General features: G+C 50.6%; 5 protein-coding genes across 5 annotated transcripts; 2 read left to right on the top strand and 3 right to left on the bottom strand.

The window, feature by feature from the left end:
- Nucleotides 1-585: 585 nt before the first annotated feature.
- On the top strand, nt 586-2,187 carry MAA_10299 (endothelin-converting enzyme; the record flags this gene model as incomplete). Its single annotated transcript, XM_007828297.2, has 5 exons — nt 586-1,100; nt 1,163-1,436; nt 1,492-1,662; nt 1,727-1,786; nt 1,852-2,187. The coding sequence occupies 5 exons, from the start codon at nt 586-588 to the stop codon at nt 2,185-2,187; spliced, it is 1,356 nt and encodes a 451-aa protein (XP_007826488.2).
- A 1,064-nt stretch (nt 2,188-3,251) lies between these two features.
- MAA_11789 (uncharacterized protein) lies at nt 3,252-3,731 on the bottom strand (the record flags this gene model as incomplete). Its single annotated transcript, XM_011412827.1, has 1 exon — nt 3,252-3,731. One exon carries the CDS (start codon nt 3,729-3,731, stop codon nt 3,252-3,254), a length of 480 nt encoding a protein of 159 aa, XP_011411129.1.
- Nucleotides 3,732-8,011: 4,280 nt separating this feature from the next.
- On the top strand, nt 8,012-8,430 carry MAA_10298 (hydrophobin; the record flags this gene model as incomplete). Its single annotated transcript, XM_007828296.1, has 3 exons — nt 8,012-8,219; nt 8,276-8,337; nt 8,392-8,430. The coding sequence occupies 3 exons, from the start codon at nt 8,012-8,014 to the stop codon at nt 8,428-8,430; spliced, it is 309 nt and encodes a 102-aa protein (XP_007826487.1).
- Nucleotides 8,431-10,813: 2,383 nt separating this feature from the next.
- Nucleotides 10,814-13,515, bottom strand: MAA_10297 (uncharacterized protein; the record flags this gene model as incomplete). Its single annotated transcript, XM_007828295.1, has 5 exons — nt 10,814-12,107; nt 12,166-12,416; nt 12,480-12,770; nt 12,988-13,275; nt 13,360-13,515. 5 exons carry the CDS (start codon nt 13,513-13,515, stop codon nt 10,814-10,816), a joined length of 2,280 nt encoding a protein of 759 aa, XP_007826486.1.
- Nucleotides 13,516-14,599: 1,084 nt separating this feature from the next.
- On the bottom strand, nt 14,600-15,775 carry MAA_10296 (uncharacterized protein; the record flags this gene model as incomplete). Its single annotated transcript, XM_007828294.1, has 3 exons — nt 14,600-15,048; nt 15,110-15,410; nt 15,476-15,775. 3 exons carry the CDS (start codon nt 15,773-15,775, stop codon nt 14,600-14,602), a joined length of 1,050 nt encoding a protein of 349 aa, XP_007826485.1.
- Nucleotides 15,776-16,177: the final 402 nt, after the last annotated feature.

The following is a 16,177-nucleotide window of genomic DNA, read 5'->3' as shown; positions in this document are numbered from 1 at the left end:
TACGCAAAGCACACATGAAGCACAGATGCTGCGCACACTGAATTACTAGGAGATGTGTCATTTTGTGCAGGTTCATTCATGTCAAACAGGTGATTTGTGCAGCTGTGGTTCATTGCCCACATCGCAGACCTGGTTGTTTCGAGGTCTTTCAACCACTCTGCAAAAGTGGACGTCTAAGTTTGGTAGATGTTCTTTTTCCCCTTACAACACCTCCCCTCAGGCTAGCATCTTTGGCGATACTAGACTGAAATAAATTATTGACCGACCCTAGCATTTTTAGCTTGAAGCCTACGTTGGCTTTGCCGTGGCATTCATTCTTGTTTCACCAATTTCGCGGTGAAGAGGCTATCCTTTTTGGGACCAAGTCGGCATGCATATTTCATCTCTTGGGGTTACTGACTATCCCTGCCCTTTTATTTAAACATGTGCATGAATCAATGGCTTTTTTATTCAACCTACTTGCAAGAGGGGTGTGAAAATGGGAACCTTGACCAGTACGCGCGCGGTGTGATTGTCTGGGCAACCGCGGTCAACGTCACCTTCCCCGACCGCCTGCATTGTCGACTCTTCATATAAACCAGCAGGATGCCTTCGCTAGCCAGCCACGCGACCTCCCAAAACTCGGACCTCGAGACAGAAGAGACTTCGAAAATTAATCTGTGTCAACCATGTCCAGAAGAAACCCGCAAACGCAAAGCCTTCGTCTCCCAGTTCCTGAAGGCCAACTTTGCCCCCCTCGCCAAGTCAAACCGATCATACATCGACACAGGTGCGCTCGAGCATATGGCCATGAAGTGCCTACACGCTGACTTCAACACCGGAAGACTCAGCAATGGCGTTGCGAAATTTATCGATCCGATTCCCCCGAGCAAGATTGGTGAATGGCTGGCTGTTACGAAGCCGTGGCTAGGGCGAGACGGCTTCTTCCATGACCAAGAGGATGACGGCGACGATGAGGACAATCCACTGGAAAACCTGGGCCCCGCCAGCCCCCAATGGGAAGCTGCCAGTTTATACCGATTGATGAATTTCTATCTCGTCCACGATGGGCAATGGAACCCAGGTATCCTGCAGACTCAAACACTGTGGAGGAAATACCCGTATGGCTGATACTTTGCTTGTTTCGTCTTTAGGCCCGGGCTGATGGAAATACATGTTGCAGTATTCCACGTGGCAGGACGCTTTGCCAGCTTTCTCATACACGAAGCCCTCGAAATTGGCGCGTCTGGTCCATCTTTCGTCGGTTCCAATACTACGAGGACATAATCTCTGAAATGGGCGAATCCCCTCTAGACCCAGAAAAGCCACATGTCATGGCTTTTCTAGCAGACGGCGCGCTTATCAGAGAAGATGTGCTTTCGACCGGCGAGTTGACTTGCATTACGTATTTAGTTGCAGATGGCGCTCTGAAATATAAGCACCATCGCTTTATACCGGTAACGTGATTCCTGCCTAAGTGTCAATTCTGGCTAACAAAAACATAAACAATAGGCGACGCTGATATCCGCGTCACTTCGGACTGTCCGAATCGTGCAGGGTGTTCTTGATTGCCAGAAAGGGACCCTCGAAATACCCAAGTCGCAACCTGTTACTTTTTCCGATAGCAGGATAGCCAATTGGGTTAAATGGTTGACTTTACTGGGATGGATGATTGGGAACCCTGTGGGGCAGGCGAAATAATATATATATTGATATATTTATTTGCGCTTGCACAAACCTCTTTGAGGCCGACGGTCTTAAGTCGAGCGACAACCCGCTCATTCTGCACCTTGGATCCGGAGACAGCGTCCGTTGCCTTATCGTGTATTCCCTAGCTTGCCTCGTTGTGCTGCTAACCAGCCATCGCTCCAGGTCATTCCGGTCGAACTTGCGTCTCAGGGCTACAAACGACAGCTCTGCATCGACTTCTCTCCCACCGTCGTCGACCTCATGACCGAACGCCACGCCGAGGTAAAAGGATTAGAATGGAAGCTTATGAACGTACGTGACATGGCCGGCGTTGCTGACAAATCTGTCGACTTTGCCTTCGACAAGGGGACATTGGATGCCATGATACACGGTAGCCCTTGGAACCCTCCAGAAACAGTCAAGGAGAATTCTAGCGGATACCCGACCGAAGCATGCTTTGCAATGAATGCCACGGAGTCTTTTTTTCCTGACCAATCCCCAAGATTCATCGAGTACTGAAAGACGCCGCCGTCTTTCTGTATGTCACTTTCAGACAACCACATTTCATGAAACCGCTTTTAAACCCAGGGGGTGTATGGGATATGAATATACAGGTCCTCAACGATTCTGGCTCCTTTGATTACTACTGATATATGCTTCACAAGGAAGGGACACGGTAGACCAAACGCCTTAGGTAAATGGCATTGTCCGATATTAGAATAAAAGAATGCATGGTTAATAGTAGGATACTTATTCCCCCCTTTCGTGGAGGCTGAAAGCGTGCTCTCATATGAGAAATGACACGCCCTGACTGGTTGTTATACAGTTATGAACCGTGCATAACGCATCACCAAACATAAACCACCTATTAGAACAAGTACTGAACTGACACGGCAAGTGGCAGCAGACTACATAGTTCCTTAAGCATCTTTTCTTGGTCCTCGACCCTCTCCATGGTATTGGCGGGCTTGGTCAGAAAGGCTTCCCATCCGTTTGGGTAACCCCAACTGCGCAGGTCACGTCTGCTGATCCCTCAACGAGAACCCTACATAGCGCTGTGCTGTCTCCTCGAATGGCGGTGCGAAGCGGCGAGTATCTGGCGTCGTCGTTTCAGCCGGCGGCGTCAGCATTGCCTCGACTCAAGAGGAGGCAGACGAGCTTCGCCATCTCGGCCTCGCCCCCGGGGCTCCTGTATATGAGATCGACCAGAGCGGTGTAGTGTGCATGGTTCCGAAGGTGAACCCTTTGGGCCTCCGCTGGATGGAGATTCAGAAAACTTTAGCGTTACCGCCCCTCGCGGCAAGGTGGAAGACCGTGTTGCCAGCTTGGCTTGTATATAGTAGGGGCGGCTCGATGTCGGTCTGCTGGCACAGAAAGCGAACAATATCGGCGTGACCCTTATAGGCTGCCTCGCCAATACATTGGTGGGTGCCCAAGAGCTGGTTTCCGTAGCTCAAGTTCCGATGCACCGCTAGGATTGATCTTCGCAGATCTCCATCTCTGTCGGCCGCAACAAAGAGTGTTTTAACCAGCACGAGGCATCCACTGCGAGCTGCGAGGCACAAGATGTCGTTGCCGTGGTCTTAGAGGTCCTCGCGCAGCTCTCGGATCAGGAAATCGAACACATCTCCATATTCCCTTAGCGCGTTGCCTTGTGTTTCGATCGACCAAGAGCATCTGCGTACCACCTCGTAGAAACATGCAGTGCAGCACAAGCTTAACCGGAGGGCCTTGTGCCCGAGGAGGTCTTTGATGGTCGAGATGTGATCTCGCGTGACAAGATGTGTAATGGTAGCCCGTGCCGAGTCTTTGGCAAAGTCAGGGCCGTGGAGGTCAAGCCTGAGCAGGTCGGCCAGGGATGCTGCCGGGCCAGACATCGCGGTAACGACCAGAGCATCAAGATTTGGCATAGCATCGGGGAAGTCGTATTCGGCAATATAAGAACAGTTCGGGCGTCGCTGCTGTTCCACCCAGTTCTCGAGCCGTCGAGGATCCTTTCGGCTAGAGCAATCAAGTCTAGAGGATCTGGGCGCCGTTCCGACAACACGTTGGAGAAGTGACATGTCCAGTACGAGGCAGCACAGGCTAAAAGGTTCCCAAACCCGATCTCAAACGGATTACAGTCTTGACTCGGCTTTGAGCCAGTCAATGCGGAGGCCGTCAGACCTTGGTCGTCTTCGTTGAACACACTTCCAATGGTGAAAAGGTCAGTGTCGTCAGAACTGGTCCTAAAACCTGATGTGAGGCTCGCCTTCTCATATTCCTCAAAGATAAGGGATCTGATACAACCTCGTAATAGAAATCCGTTCAGCTCCATCATGTGCTGCCCGCTTTGCTGTCGCCTGCTCGGCTGCTCTTCAGAGCACCAACTCAACGGCGGAGCCTGTGATATGAGCTCTTTGCTACCTCCCACGTTTGTGGCGCTGACAAAAGGCCGCGCGAGGTCAAGCAAACCCACGCTATGAGAAAGTTCTTCTAGCTCAGACAGTGTCGTAATGCTACTGTCTCGAGGGCCCGTTGGAGAAGTTCTTGTTGTTTGCAATGTCCGAGCAGGTCTTGTCGAATAGCTTTGAGTACGACTATGCTAGAGCCTTGGAAGAAGAAAGCTGTTCTAGAACGCCCTCCAGGCGTATATAGTTTTTAATACAAACATGAGCCTTCTGATATATTCAACACACTAGTAAAGATAGTAAGTTATTATTATACGGGCTTGAAATATTTAGAAGCTAGTTAAAAAGGAATACTAATATTATATATTATACACTCCTTATTATAAAGAGTTATTTTAATATATAAAGGTATTATTTCGAGTAAAGCTTAATAAAATTATACTATATGCCTAGTAGTACTTAAACTAGAAAATTATTATATCTGGTACTATATTAAATATTATAAATGTATATTTTGTTATGCGTTAGAAGCTGTGAGTGATAGGAAAGTAAAGCAGCTAAAAGATAAACACTATCTGGTGGTTTTACCTTACTCCAAGAAACCCAAACGAGCTGTCGTTGCACATTCCGAAGACGAGGAGTAGAGCTGGTGTCCCGCCCGTTTCGTCCTACCGCTTCTTATAGCTCGTCTTCGCGTTTCAAGATACTTCCAGGAGCCGGTAACAGGTCTCTATTCCTGAGCCACATTTCCTGTTTATACTATTTTGGAAGTAGTTCTCGTTTCGTGCGATTTCTATTCTGAGTCTAATTTAGGCCCGCAAATTAGGTTTTGTTTTTCTCCGCGCCTGGTTCCTGTGGGAATGCCGATACCTTGTTACTGTCAAAGCTTTTACACGGATATTTTGACAAGGGCCAAAGGCTTGGAGCTTTATGGCTTAACGTATTTAATAATAATTTTTAATGTTTAAGGTCCTTGGCTTCCCTTTAGGTCTCGTGGTCGTAGCCCTTGGGTAAGCGTGACATATATTGAAGATTAACCTTAGTTCTCCCCGGTAGAAACTCGTAACGAATGGAGAAACCAAGTAAAGCTACGCCTTTTGGGCGGGCTATTCTGCGAGATCTTACGTCTAGTCTGCTATGTTAATAGTAATGTAGACCCCTACCCGAATGTACAGAGAGAGTTGGGACCAAGAACAGCGAGCGATGGATTTGCTACGCTTAGGGAGTCATCCAACTATGTTCATCTCGTATGCTTCACTGTAGTCTTGGAATAGGAAGGGAATTTTAGGTCAAATTATTTACCATATAGGCGATGGCATCGATCGACGGCGTTGTAAAGAGGTGTCTTGCTGGGTCTATACAGGACGTTATGTTAAGAGTTATCAAGGCACGCATATAATCAGGGAAATCGGCGAAATTCGGTCCTTTATAGTATCTTTTCGCTTCGTCTTATCGATCCATGGCCCAAGGGCCGGGTACAATAGCCGTAGTGACGGTCGTGGTGCGTGTCGATAGGAAAGTCATCGTATCCTTCTCGTATCTATAGTCACCGACCGGTTAAAAGATTTCATGGTACATTTGACTTGCATCTGATAATTGATTGGTCAAAATACGAGGGGAGGCAAAAAGTAGATGGCCAGGTCATGTACCTGGCTATCGCGTTCTTTACTGTAGTATACTACAGCGTGTTTGTCTGTGAGCAAACATAATTTGTGGCAGACTGTATCCTTGAGAACCGAGGAAGGTGGGAACGGTCTGGCGCTTGGGTAAAACAAAACAGGATACCTATGTGTCACGGATGAATGAGACTATTGAACGGGTTTTAATTGGTTCCGCCAGATAGGACTACGATCTGCAATACAGGTGGATTTGCAATTAAGGTATAGGGTAGCAAAAGATGATATTATTTTCAGCTTGTTTGTTCTCCGCGGTTTTGTATATTTCGGCGGACAGCAAATTCACGCAAAAGATAAATACAGTCGGGCAGGTAATGAGCTCTGTATTCTCTCATAGTTTTGATAAGAAAGAATGGCTATTGGTTTGAAAGTACATGATTTTTCTGTAATAAAGTGGTTTGTGATGCGATTGTATGCGGCATCAATTCCTCATACTTTTTCTGATAAACGCAAAGCACGAGTGAGACCCTTGGATCACATTAAAAAAAAATGAGTAAACAATGTATTCTCATCATCAATGGATCTTGGCAAAATTAGATTTCCTAGCATTCCCGCTAATCATTCTTCGATTGGCGCACTAGTAGATTCTAGGGACGATTGTCTCAGACTCGGCAGGGTCGGCGCCTTCCGGCTCTGCAAGACTAGTATTGGCTCGGTATTGTCCATGTGAGCATGCTGAGAAGAGGCAATGCATTCCTTAGTGCTGAGTATTGCTGCAGTGGATGCAAGTTACATGGAGGCTCACGTCTTGCCCCTAGCCTTGGCGGCAAAGAGCAGTTCTCGCCACTCCTTGCTGCGACTAGCTTCCAAGATGCATCCCTTCAATGACGAGCGGACTGACACTAGGCGTTGAAAACAGCAACGGGAATGCGGATAAGATTCGAGTCTCAGGGCGCTGCACATGCTCTATCAAACATCGCCCCAACGCTAATATAGTTGCTGTTTGGTTTATGCAGGGGAATTTTCTCTGAATGCCCTTTTCGCGAATTAGCATGGGAAACAAAACACTGGAATTGCGGGTTGGAAAATTTGTATTTCCGCCAACGGCGCTGGTGGACGTTGTAGCATGATCGGCAGCAACATTGAAGTCTAAACGGTAGGGTTGCACGCCGGCGGTCAAATGCTCAGAGCTTGCCGTAGTGCGTCTGCTCGTATTCACAAGCCCTCATTCTCACGGTACAGACGGCATTGCGACAGCGGCGGCACGAGGTCATCAGTGGTGTCTTATTGGCGCGGTCAGGCAGACGTCACGGATTCGTAGCCGGGGTCGCGGTGGTTTAGCTACACGATTTCCCATTCCGGCCGGTTGGACAGCAAACGCATTCAGGTCAACGGGGGCAAATGCAATGACATCGATGCTACTAACTAGGTAGTTAGTACCTGTCCTAATGTCGGCGCCAAAGTCTATTCGCGCCACAAACGATTAATCACCATGGAGGGTCGAGGTAGACCCCTTTTGTCCGCCCTGCGGTTGTAATTTTTTTGTTTGTCATTGTGACATATTATTTTCTTTTCCGTGTACATGCTACTAGTTAGGCCGGCCTAGCTAGTACCGAGCGTCTCCCAGTCCGTCAGGAACGAGGGAGTCGAGCCGAGTGAGACAGACTCCTCTGCCGATCTCTCTCGATGCCCCACGTGAAGGCATCAAATGAACCAGTGACATTCCACCTTGGATTCCCAAAGGGCAGCCGGCGCGGCGTTTGACTTGGCCTACTCTGCCCGACACATACCGGCAATGGTTTGATGTCAAAACAAAGTTTCACACGTAGAGCGTTGCCCTACTCTGGCCGTGGGGTCGACCAAGACGACTCCTGGCGCGACTACGACTGTTCGCGGAGCTTCCATCCCGCCCTTGCTCCAGAGGAATGCAGACAAATCACGATGGGAATGTCTGACAGAGCCACCGACGTTTCGGTCCGATGCTCTGCCTGTGTGTTTGCCCTTGGTTCGTCTCGTTAGGGCTCGCAAGGGGCGGCCAAGGGGCATGGGCATGCGTGAGATGGATGGGCCATGGTGGCGAGATGCTGCCTGCATTTGTGGCCGCGAGGCACGAAAGCGATGGGCCGAAAGCCTTGGATCAGGGCAAAAAACGTCGTCGGACGAAATCTATAAAGTGCTTGCCTTCCCGCCGTCCAATCCATCATCTCACTCTCACTCACAACAGCAACATTCTCTCAGCTTTCAAACATCTCCCCCATCTAATTACTTAATTACCTTTTTGGTTCTACCAAGCTTACTTTCACTCAAACAACTTTCACTTTCAACAACATTTTCAAAATGTCTCTCTTCAAGATCCTCGTTGCTGCTGCCACCGTTGCCACCGCCCTGGCTGCTCCCCATGAGCACAAGAAGCCTCACCCTTCTTACGGTGATGCCAACGCCCAGTGCGGTAACCACCAGAAGCTCTCTTGCTGCAACCGCGGCGACAGCGGCGGTGTCCTCGACGGCCTTCTGGGTGGCAACTGCCAACCTATCAACATTCTTGGTGAGTCGGACCACGAGCACGCAACAGTCTGCCTGTTGACTAACACGATGATACAGCTCTGCTCCCCATCCAGAACCAGTGCACCAACCAGGTTGCCTGCTGCACTGGAAACTCCAACGTAAGTCGGCTACCAGATTCGGTATACAGTCACAGCTTCTAACCTCCTCTACAGGGTCTCATCAACATCCCCTGCACCAACGTCAACCTTTAAATGCAACCCATGGTTGTACAGAAAAGGCGCCATACGCATCGGATGGGCAACGGGGAGATGTAGCCATCTTAATATTGGCCCTTTTCGGCAGTGGAATTGTTGGAGAAGCTAGTCAGGTGGTTTGGTTCGCATAAAACCTTCACGACGGTGCGCTGCAATAGTTTGATAGAAAATCCGGGAAGCTACTAGTGTTCACAAGTCAATACATCTCTAGTTTTCCCAATCCTTATTTGCCATGCTTTCGTGACCTCGACTCTCTTTTCCAGTATTAAAAATCGACTTGGATTAACCAGCAGATGACAGCAAAGTATTTGCTCGCCAAGTCTCCTCACTTCCTGTGGAATGCCTGCCATTTGGGGCAGCGCTGTTTTCCCATCTATCCAAGCCGGCGAATCATTACAAGAGTCAAAATCCAGTGATTCTCTTGGCAGAGCCATTATCAGCCACATGTCTCATATCAAATCACCTGCCCGTTCGCGACGTCGTCTGGCAAACACTCGTGGGCTTTTTCATGGTGCCATGCGTGTTTTCCTGTGTCGACGAGTTCAATCACAATGGCTGGCCATCTATCCAATCTAAACACGCATCTGTAGCCAGAGCGATTATGCATGCCCTGCTTCTGACCGGCGGCTACCAAGGACGATGAGGACTAGCTTACGGAGTAGAGCTAACAGATATCAGATGGCCTCGTCGGCCGAAGCGGAAGCCCGTGCATGATTCTCCACAGCCATCAAATGTCAGATTACCCCGTCTCGGTCCACCCTATGTAGGGCGGGGTTCCGGAAATTGGCGTCATGGAAGAAGCCCTATTTCCGTTTGCTACAAGAGATTGGTGTTGGTGCCGTCGTGGTCCAATCAAGCGGTCACACTGGATGTGCATGGTTGATGACACTTTTCAATTCAAACAAGGCACATGTATTTTAGTATATCTAAATATGTTTTTCTTCTCTTGTTTTTTACAAAAGCTACGACGCATAGCATCTTGGTATCTGAATCTCGAGTCTTGATATACTACGCCAGAGTCGAGGTGTAATGTAATAACTACATTAGGAAATTAGTGGGGACAGAGGCACGAACAGCTACACGCTGCTCCAATTCTCAACACGATTCCACACAAGCGATGTCACTTCAACATCCACTCCTTATTTTAATATCCACCCGTGGCAAATCAAGGGCAGGTACTCCCTACAGCCATTATAAAATAGTAATCGCCGGACAAGGCTAGGGCCTCGAAAGTCTCGGATTTCCATCGCTTCAAGTGCGCCAAGGTGCAGGCCAAGTTGACCAAGAGATAAAGGTGTATCTATTATGAATCATGATACAAGAACTGCTAGCCGTCCCAACTTCCCAAGTACACCAACCAGCAGCTTTCTAAACCAAAAAAAAAGGTGGAAATAGTATGTGAACAAGGGCACTGGACTAGATACAAGAGATCAATTGCACCTTACCGTACTCAAGAGGTACCCGCGTTATTCCAAATCTCTTCCAGAAGGCCACTGCTCCCTTCCCAACTCTGCTACATGCTCTACACACATAACTTGCAACATTGAATAGTATGCCAGTACTGGGCCTATCAATGGCTTCCTTGCCATGCTGCAAGTGCATCAGTTCCTCCAGCGCATCCGTCAATTGTCGGAGCCACTGTTAGATCCATACTCATCGTAGCATACTACATGTGATTATCCTACATGTACGGTAAAAATATGCTCCCCGTCTGGGATGCCGCCCGTTCCGTGACCACACTGCCACGGAGGATGTACACTCATCGGATAATGACGAACCCGCGACACCTAGCCTCAAATACAAATGGTGTAAACAATCTAGCCAGATGCAAATAATTACACTACGGCGTGTCTCGGCAGCAAGGCGCTTGCGTGGTCCACCTCCTCAGCCAAGATTACCCTTGTACAATAATGCCCTTGCGTCTTCTTTCCTCAATCTACTTACCAATGCTACGACATCAAGACCAAATATGCCAGGTGCACAGCGACTGTCTTGAAAGCTGAAGCGCAGTGGCAGAGGGCCTTAAGACCAGAATCTCGAGTGCCTAGTCAAGACATCACGCACCAGGTTCAGCACAGATGTTGAACAGAAATCCCAGTACAGCATCGTTACCAGTATCCCTCATTGTAGTTTCCAAACGGGAATCACGGGCATCACCTGTATAGCTTGGCAGCCATCCCACAATGCGTACCTCTGTTATCACATACTCATACCATCTTCAAGTAATACAAGGTAATTGTATAAAAAGCCCATCAATGATGATAAATATCCTTCCCTGCCAAATTTCCCATCAGGCACCTGATATCACAACAAACCATCTTGCCCCCGCACACCATAAAGCACCTCGACTCTCCTACGTCGAAGCAAAAAATACAAACTATTACTCCCACCTGTACACGCCATCATTATACGCCACCTTTCTCCGACGTTGACTTGCCGGTTCTACCATCGCCCGCCTCCTAGGCATCATGCGCTCCATCAGTCGCCTCCGCTGTGCCTCCTCCTCCGTGCCTTGCCCCCCGAGAGGCCTATGCCTATACCAGTTCGCTTGAGGCGGAACCACTACGGATCCTGCCGCCATCTCTCGGTTCGCGCCATGTCCCTGGTCCCGGAGAGTTGCGCTCCCCTCACCCATGTCCGTCGTCCGCGTGTGCGTCACCTCCGCAAGTCTCCTCCGCCGGCTGTTCTTCTCCCCCCGAGGCTCCTGGACTCTGTAAACGTCCCGGTTACGACTGCCTGCGTCTCCGTGGCCTGGCAGAGGTGCGCTGCCAGTAGCCACAGGCCGTTCACGAAGCCGGGTCTGCCTCGCTGCGGCAGTGGCATGGCGTTTTTGACCATCAACACATACACCATTGATGTATACGGCAGACCCGCGAGAGCGAGACTTTCGGGGCAGGCTACTGCTCCGCGGCAAGGAGAGGTCGGACACATCGGCGTCGAAGCCTGCGGAAGACATGCTCTGTGCCGACGGGACTGAGCAAGGCATCGGACCAGGCGTTACCGGGTAGAAAGGCCGGTCGGGCGTAGGCGGCGCAGAATAATGAGCCGGGAGAGGCGGCGGAGGCGGAGCCGTTCCCGGCGGGCATACGCCATAAGGGATGTAAAGCGGCGGGTGCTGAAAGATGACGTTCCTGCGGCAGGGCAAGCCGTGGCGGGATTGGGGACAGAGAGATGGCCTGGCTATGGTCTCTGAGTGGCCATCCGGGTATACGTAGGTGAACATGTCTGTGGTGCACCCGCAGTGTTTGTTCTTGTGGCCCGCACCAGCGCGAGCAAAAGTGTTGGAGGAGACGAGGCCCGTATCAGCTCGCTTTGAGCGATGCTTCGACCCTCCTGCCGGGACTGAGGCTTCCGATTCAGAAAGTTCTGATCTCATCGGCTCCGTATCCGAAGAATCTGCGAGCTCATTGCTCGGAGTACTTGGAGCCGGCGGCGGAGCCAGCTCGGCATCAACGACTTGGGCATTGGGCCGTGGTGGCACTTCGTATTGACGCAGGAGCCGTACCCTTTGGAAGTCTCCCGGTTCGACGGGTATGCTCGTCACGGCCGTCACTTCTCCTCCAGCAAGCGTCTCGGAAGAAGCGCCGTCGCCTTCCTCAGTGGTAGAGGCCAGACCACACGCCTTGACAACCTGCTTCTGCATACGGAACCACATGCCGCAGTCGTCGATTTGGCTAGTGCCCATGAGTGTATGCTCTCAAAGTGCCCCAGTGATGGTAAACATGCACGTACCATTGAACATTTACATCTTCCGGTGCGTCTGTCACCGTGTGACAACGAGGACAAGCCCCCACCACGACTTCTGTGCCGTAAAAAATCATGCTCATATTGATCTTCATGCCTCTTCTCAAGCTGCGGCGTAACGGCAAGGACGTGTTGAGATCTCGACCAGTCGTGCTCTCTTCCAGAGCGTAGTCCTGCCTTTGAACCATGTCATGGCCCTTGTGGCCTTTGAAGTAGCCGGCAAGCAGGCCATTCAGCACCTAGATCATGATCAGTTAGCCGGTAAAGAAGAACACACCATCCATCTGGTTCACTTGGCTCACCTCCCACTCCAGAGTATCTATCCACTGAGCTCGGATCTCAAGCGATCGTCCCAAGGCGTCCTCCAGAATGACGGGCACCCCCCTAGTGGGATCAAGCGGGCGGATGAATATGGAATTGGAGGCTACGACCTGCAAGTCAATGACATTCTGGGACACCTGTGCCAGAAGCTTCTTGACCTCGATAATGCCACGAAACGCATCCCTAGCCACCGCCAGAATAGCGCGGCCCCCCTTCTCCTGCACGTCGAGCTGGCGACAGACCTCGCCAAGCTTCTGTATCTGCTTGTGTCCCTGGTCCTCATTAGCAGCGCGATGCTTCTTCAGAAACGCGAGTATTTCCCCCTGGCCGCTTCGCGCCTGTGACGCCAGCCGCTGAACCTCATCGATCCGCGCCAACACGGTGGCGTTGTCGACTCGAGCGGATTTCCTTTCACGGCAGCCGTGTCAACACTCTTGCCAAGACGAAACGGAACGGTACGGTACATATGTACGGGGAAGGGATGCTCACTCCGCAGCCAGGCCCGTCAGCAGCGACAGCCTCTGCACCCCCCTCGTGCAACTTCTCCCGCAGCTTTTCAAGCCTCTGCGTCTCTCTCACGCTCCACTCGATGCGCTTGACTATATCCCTGATCTTCTTCCCGGATCCTTCTGCGCCGAGACTGCCCCCGTAGCGCGAGCGCAGGTGTTGGAGTATGTCTTGGATGAGGCTCGCACACTCGTCGACGACCGACTTGGACACATCGTCGAGGACTTGGAGACACGGCGAGAGCTCGTGCTGCTGGTACGTGGCCACGACCTACGGCGCATACACGGTGAGCAAAAAGGGAGCTCAGCCCTGCCCGGACAAAGGGGGCCAACCTGCCTGCATCAACACCCGCACCAGGACGTCGAGGTCGTGCCGGAGATGCTGGTATTCCCGGGTGCTTGCGCCGCCGGCGGCCCCGCATCCCACGCCGACTGCGCGGCCGAGCTGGATGGCGAGCTGGCAGAGCTGGATGATGTCGCCGAGGCTGCCGAATGTCAGAGCCACTTCCATGGAGAGGGAGAGGGAGAGGGAGCCGCGGCGGTGCACAGTCCGTAGATGGCGTTGGCATTGTCGAGCGTCTCAACATGCGCGGGAAGAGGAAGAGGGACGAGGCACGGTTTTAAGCGCATCTGAGTGTCAGCACTTCAGGTGATGCAGGCGTGTGTCCGTTGGGGGCAAGGCGAGTATGCATGCCAGCCACTGCACAGCCGCGGCTGGCCTGGAACAGGACCATGCAGGGTGATGAAGTGGTTGATGAGCTGGTCCAGCGACTCATTGCAAAGGCTGAGCCTCTTGGCTCTATCTTTCGAGCGAACAGCCGTGGAGTTGCTCCTGCTCTTGGTGGATGGTGAGCTCTCCCCCTATTTCGAATTGTCCACTGGGAACTCTGGTCGCATGCAATCGTGGTGATAAATCGATGCTGTAACCCCTCAAACGATTGGACCTCAAGTATTCAGGCTACGATCAGACGTAGATTTTTGTTGCCTTTGACTTCGTATCAAGATGCTAGAGACAATGTCCTATATCCTCGTTCGAGTCCTTGGCCCCTTTCTCAAGCAGTAATTGGATGATCCCCGCATTTCTTCTTCAAAGAGCTTGAAGCGAGATACTCTACTCTTCGTCTTGCGCTTGGCAATCAGTAGTCTATTCTGTGGTTGGAACGAAACGGCACAACGGCACAATGGCACGGAGGTCGTAGAGTAACCGGCGGGCTCCCCTCCTCGGGCTCGGAATCGGCGCAGTGGGGCTTCCCCGGGACCCGACCGGAACATTGAATAGGTGCGGGCGATATATCGGCCAAGGTCTCGGCACCTGCACAAGCGTCCGCGGTCTAGTCTTCCCCGAGAAAGTTAGCCTCCAAAGCCGTGGTCTCAAATATCTGCCATTCTCAAAACTTGACTTCTCTTTTCAGGCTTGATGAGTCGACGACCTAGACGAGGCTGAACGTGGAAGCTGTCTAACCATGACTGCTTGCATGTGACCGGCATGAGCAGTTCAATTTGAATAAAATGGGGCCTGTCCTTGAATGTTTCGTGAAAGATACGTATTAAAGGCTACTTGGTGTATCAAGCCCGCTCAAATCCATGGCCGCATCTCAAACAGCCCAGTAAACTTCAACTTTCACGGTTTCCCCACAGTTCACCCATCCTGGAAATCTCGCCTTGCCCCAGACGGTAATGACATCGCCCAAGACTAAGCTTCGAACAAATGATCCGTCACCAGTTGCCCGGCCACGTCCCTGATCGTCGAGCACCTTGCCGGCATCTGATTCCGCCTTGATATCATCCAAATATGACCAGGTGACGACGTGTTCTTGGATATCACCTACTGCCCTCAAGTTCCGGTGGATTTCCCATTCAGGCTGGGCCTTAAGAGGATGTACATATTTATATTTCGCTTCGGCTTCACTTTCATTCTCATCCTCGTCCTCCTTGTTTTCGTCGTCGTCACTCTTTGGCAATCGCTCAATTTTTGGATAAACCGGTCGGAGTGCGCGCACAGGGAGAGCGGAACTTTCTGATTCGGGCGTTTTCTGCGCATCGCCTAGCAGGTAAATGTTGGCAACGGTTCGGCAGTTATCAAGTCAACAGATTGGGGGCCTTACTTGTTTGTGCCGCGTCAAACTTTTCTAATCCAGCTTCAAACCAAGTCCATGCATCCTTGTACGTTCCCTTCCCTTCGTTGCCACTCACCCACCCTTGATCATGACTTTTAATCTTAAAGACAACTTTGCGCGCTGGGTTGAGCAGTCGAGGGGTTGGGTATTTTGCTAATTTTGCAAAATATTTGGCATCGCAATCCGTCCCTCTGGGAAGGGGCGTCGCCTCTTGAGTATCATAGGCCAGCTTTTCGGACAGGGTGTACTGGCCTTCGATTCCTGTCAACCCTACTGGGTACGAACGAAGCTGAACAAGATGGGGTCAATTAGTTCTGCAATGTAGCCATGATATAACGCAACGGAGTGGCTAACCAGAAATTCATCTTCAACCTTAGTAGAACCACAAATCCGCAGAAGTTCTTGATGTTCTGCCCGGTAGTCGATTGCGTTGGTAGAACGAGCCCAGTATTCAGCATAGTCGAAAATGGCATCGACCAAGTCAGGTGGCAATTTCACAGAGCGGATGAGCATGGTACGCACGACAAAAATGTCAATGGGGCTCGGATGGTAGGTTCCATCGTCTGCATCGGTCTTGTCGGACGGTCGAATTACTGGTGGAAAGGGCATTTGACGAAATCGGGTGAGCAAAAGATTTGGTACAATGTGCGCCATGATGAAGCTCAGTAAGACTAGAGACACTAATAAGTCGAGCATACGTACCCGCAAGGGTTGCGAAAAGTGAAGGATGAGTTACGTGTGTTTAGTGTTGAATGAGGATGACGATGATTCTCGCAGGCAGCAAGCTGGTTTCGAAACGTCAAGTGGACCGACTGAGCTAGCATGTGCTGACGTCACGTCGATACATGTAAGGAGGCTTTGTGTTAAACTGCTCTGGGCCTAAGCTTTCTCCAATCACTGGAAGGTAGACCTTCCCGCTCTGCGCACCAGATACTAGCGTAAACTTACTATAAAGGGTAAGTATAATATTTATAGTATAAATTACTTAGCTACTTATAATTTTTATTAAGTATATATATACTTTAATATTTAAAAATTTAAGTAATTTATAATAAA

This window comes from Metarhizium robertsii (assembly GCF_000187425.2).
Source record: "Metarhizium robertsii ARSEF 23 chromosome Unknown MAA_Scf_28, whole genome shotgun sequence".
Classification (NCBI taxonomy): domain Eukaryota; kingdom Fungi; phylum Ascomycota; class Sordariomycetes; order Hypocreales; family Clavicipitaceae; genus Metarhizium; species Metarhizium robertsii.
This window is presented reverse-complemented; position numbering and strand designations above follow the sequence as displayed.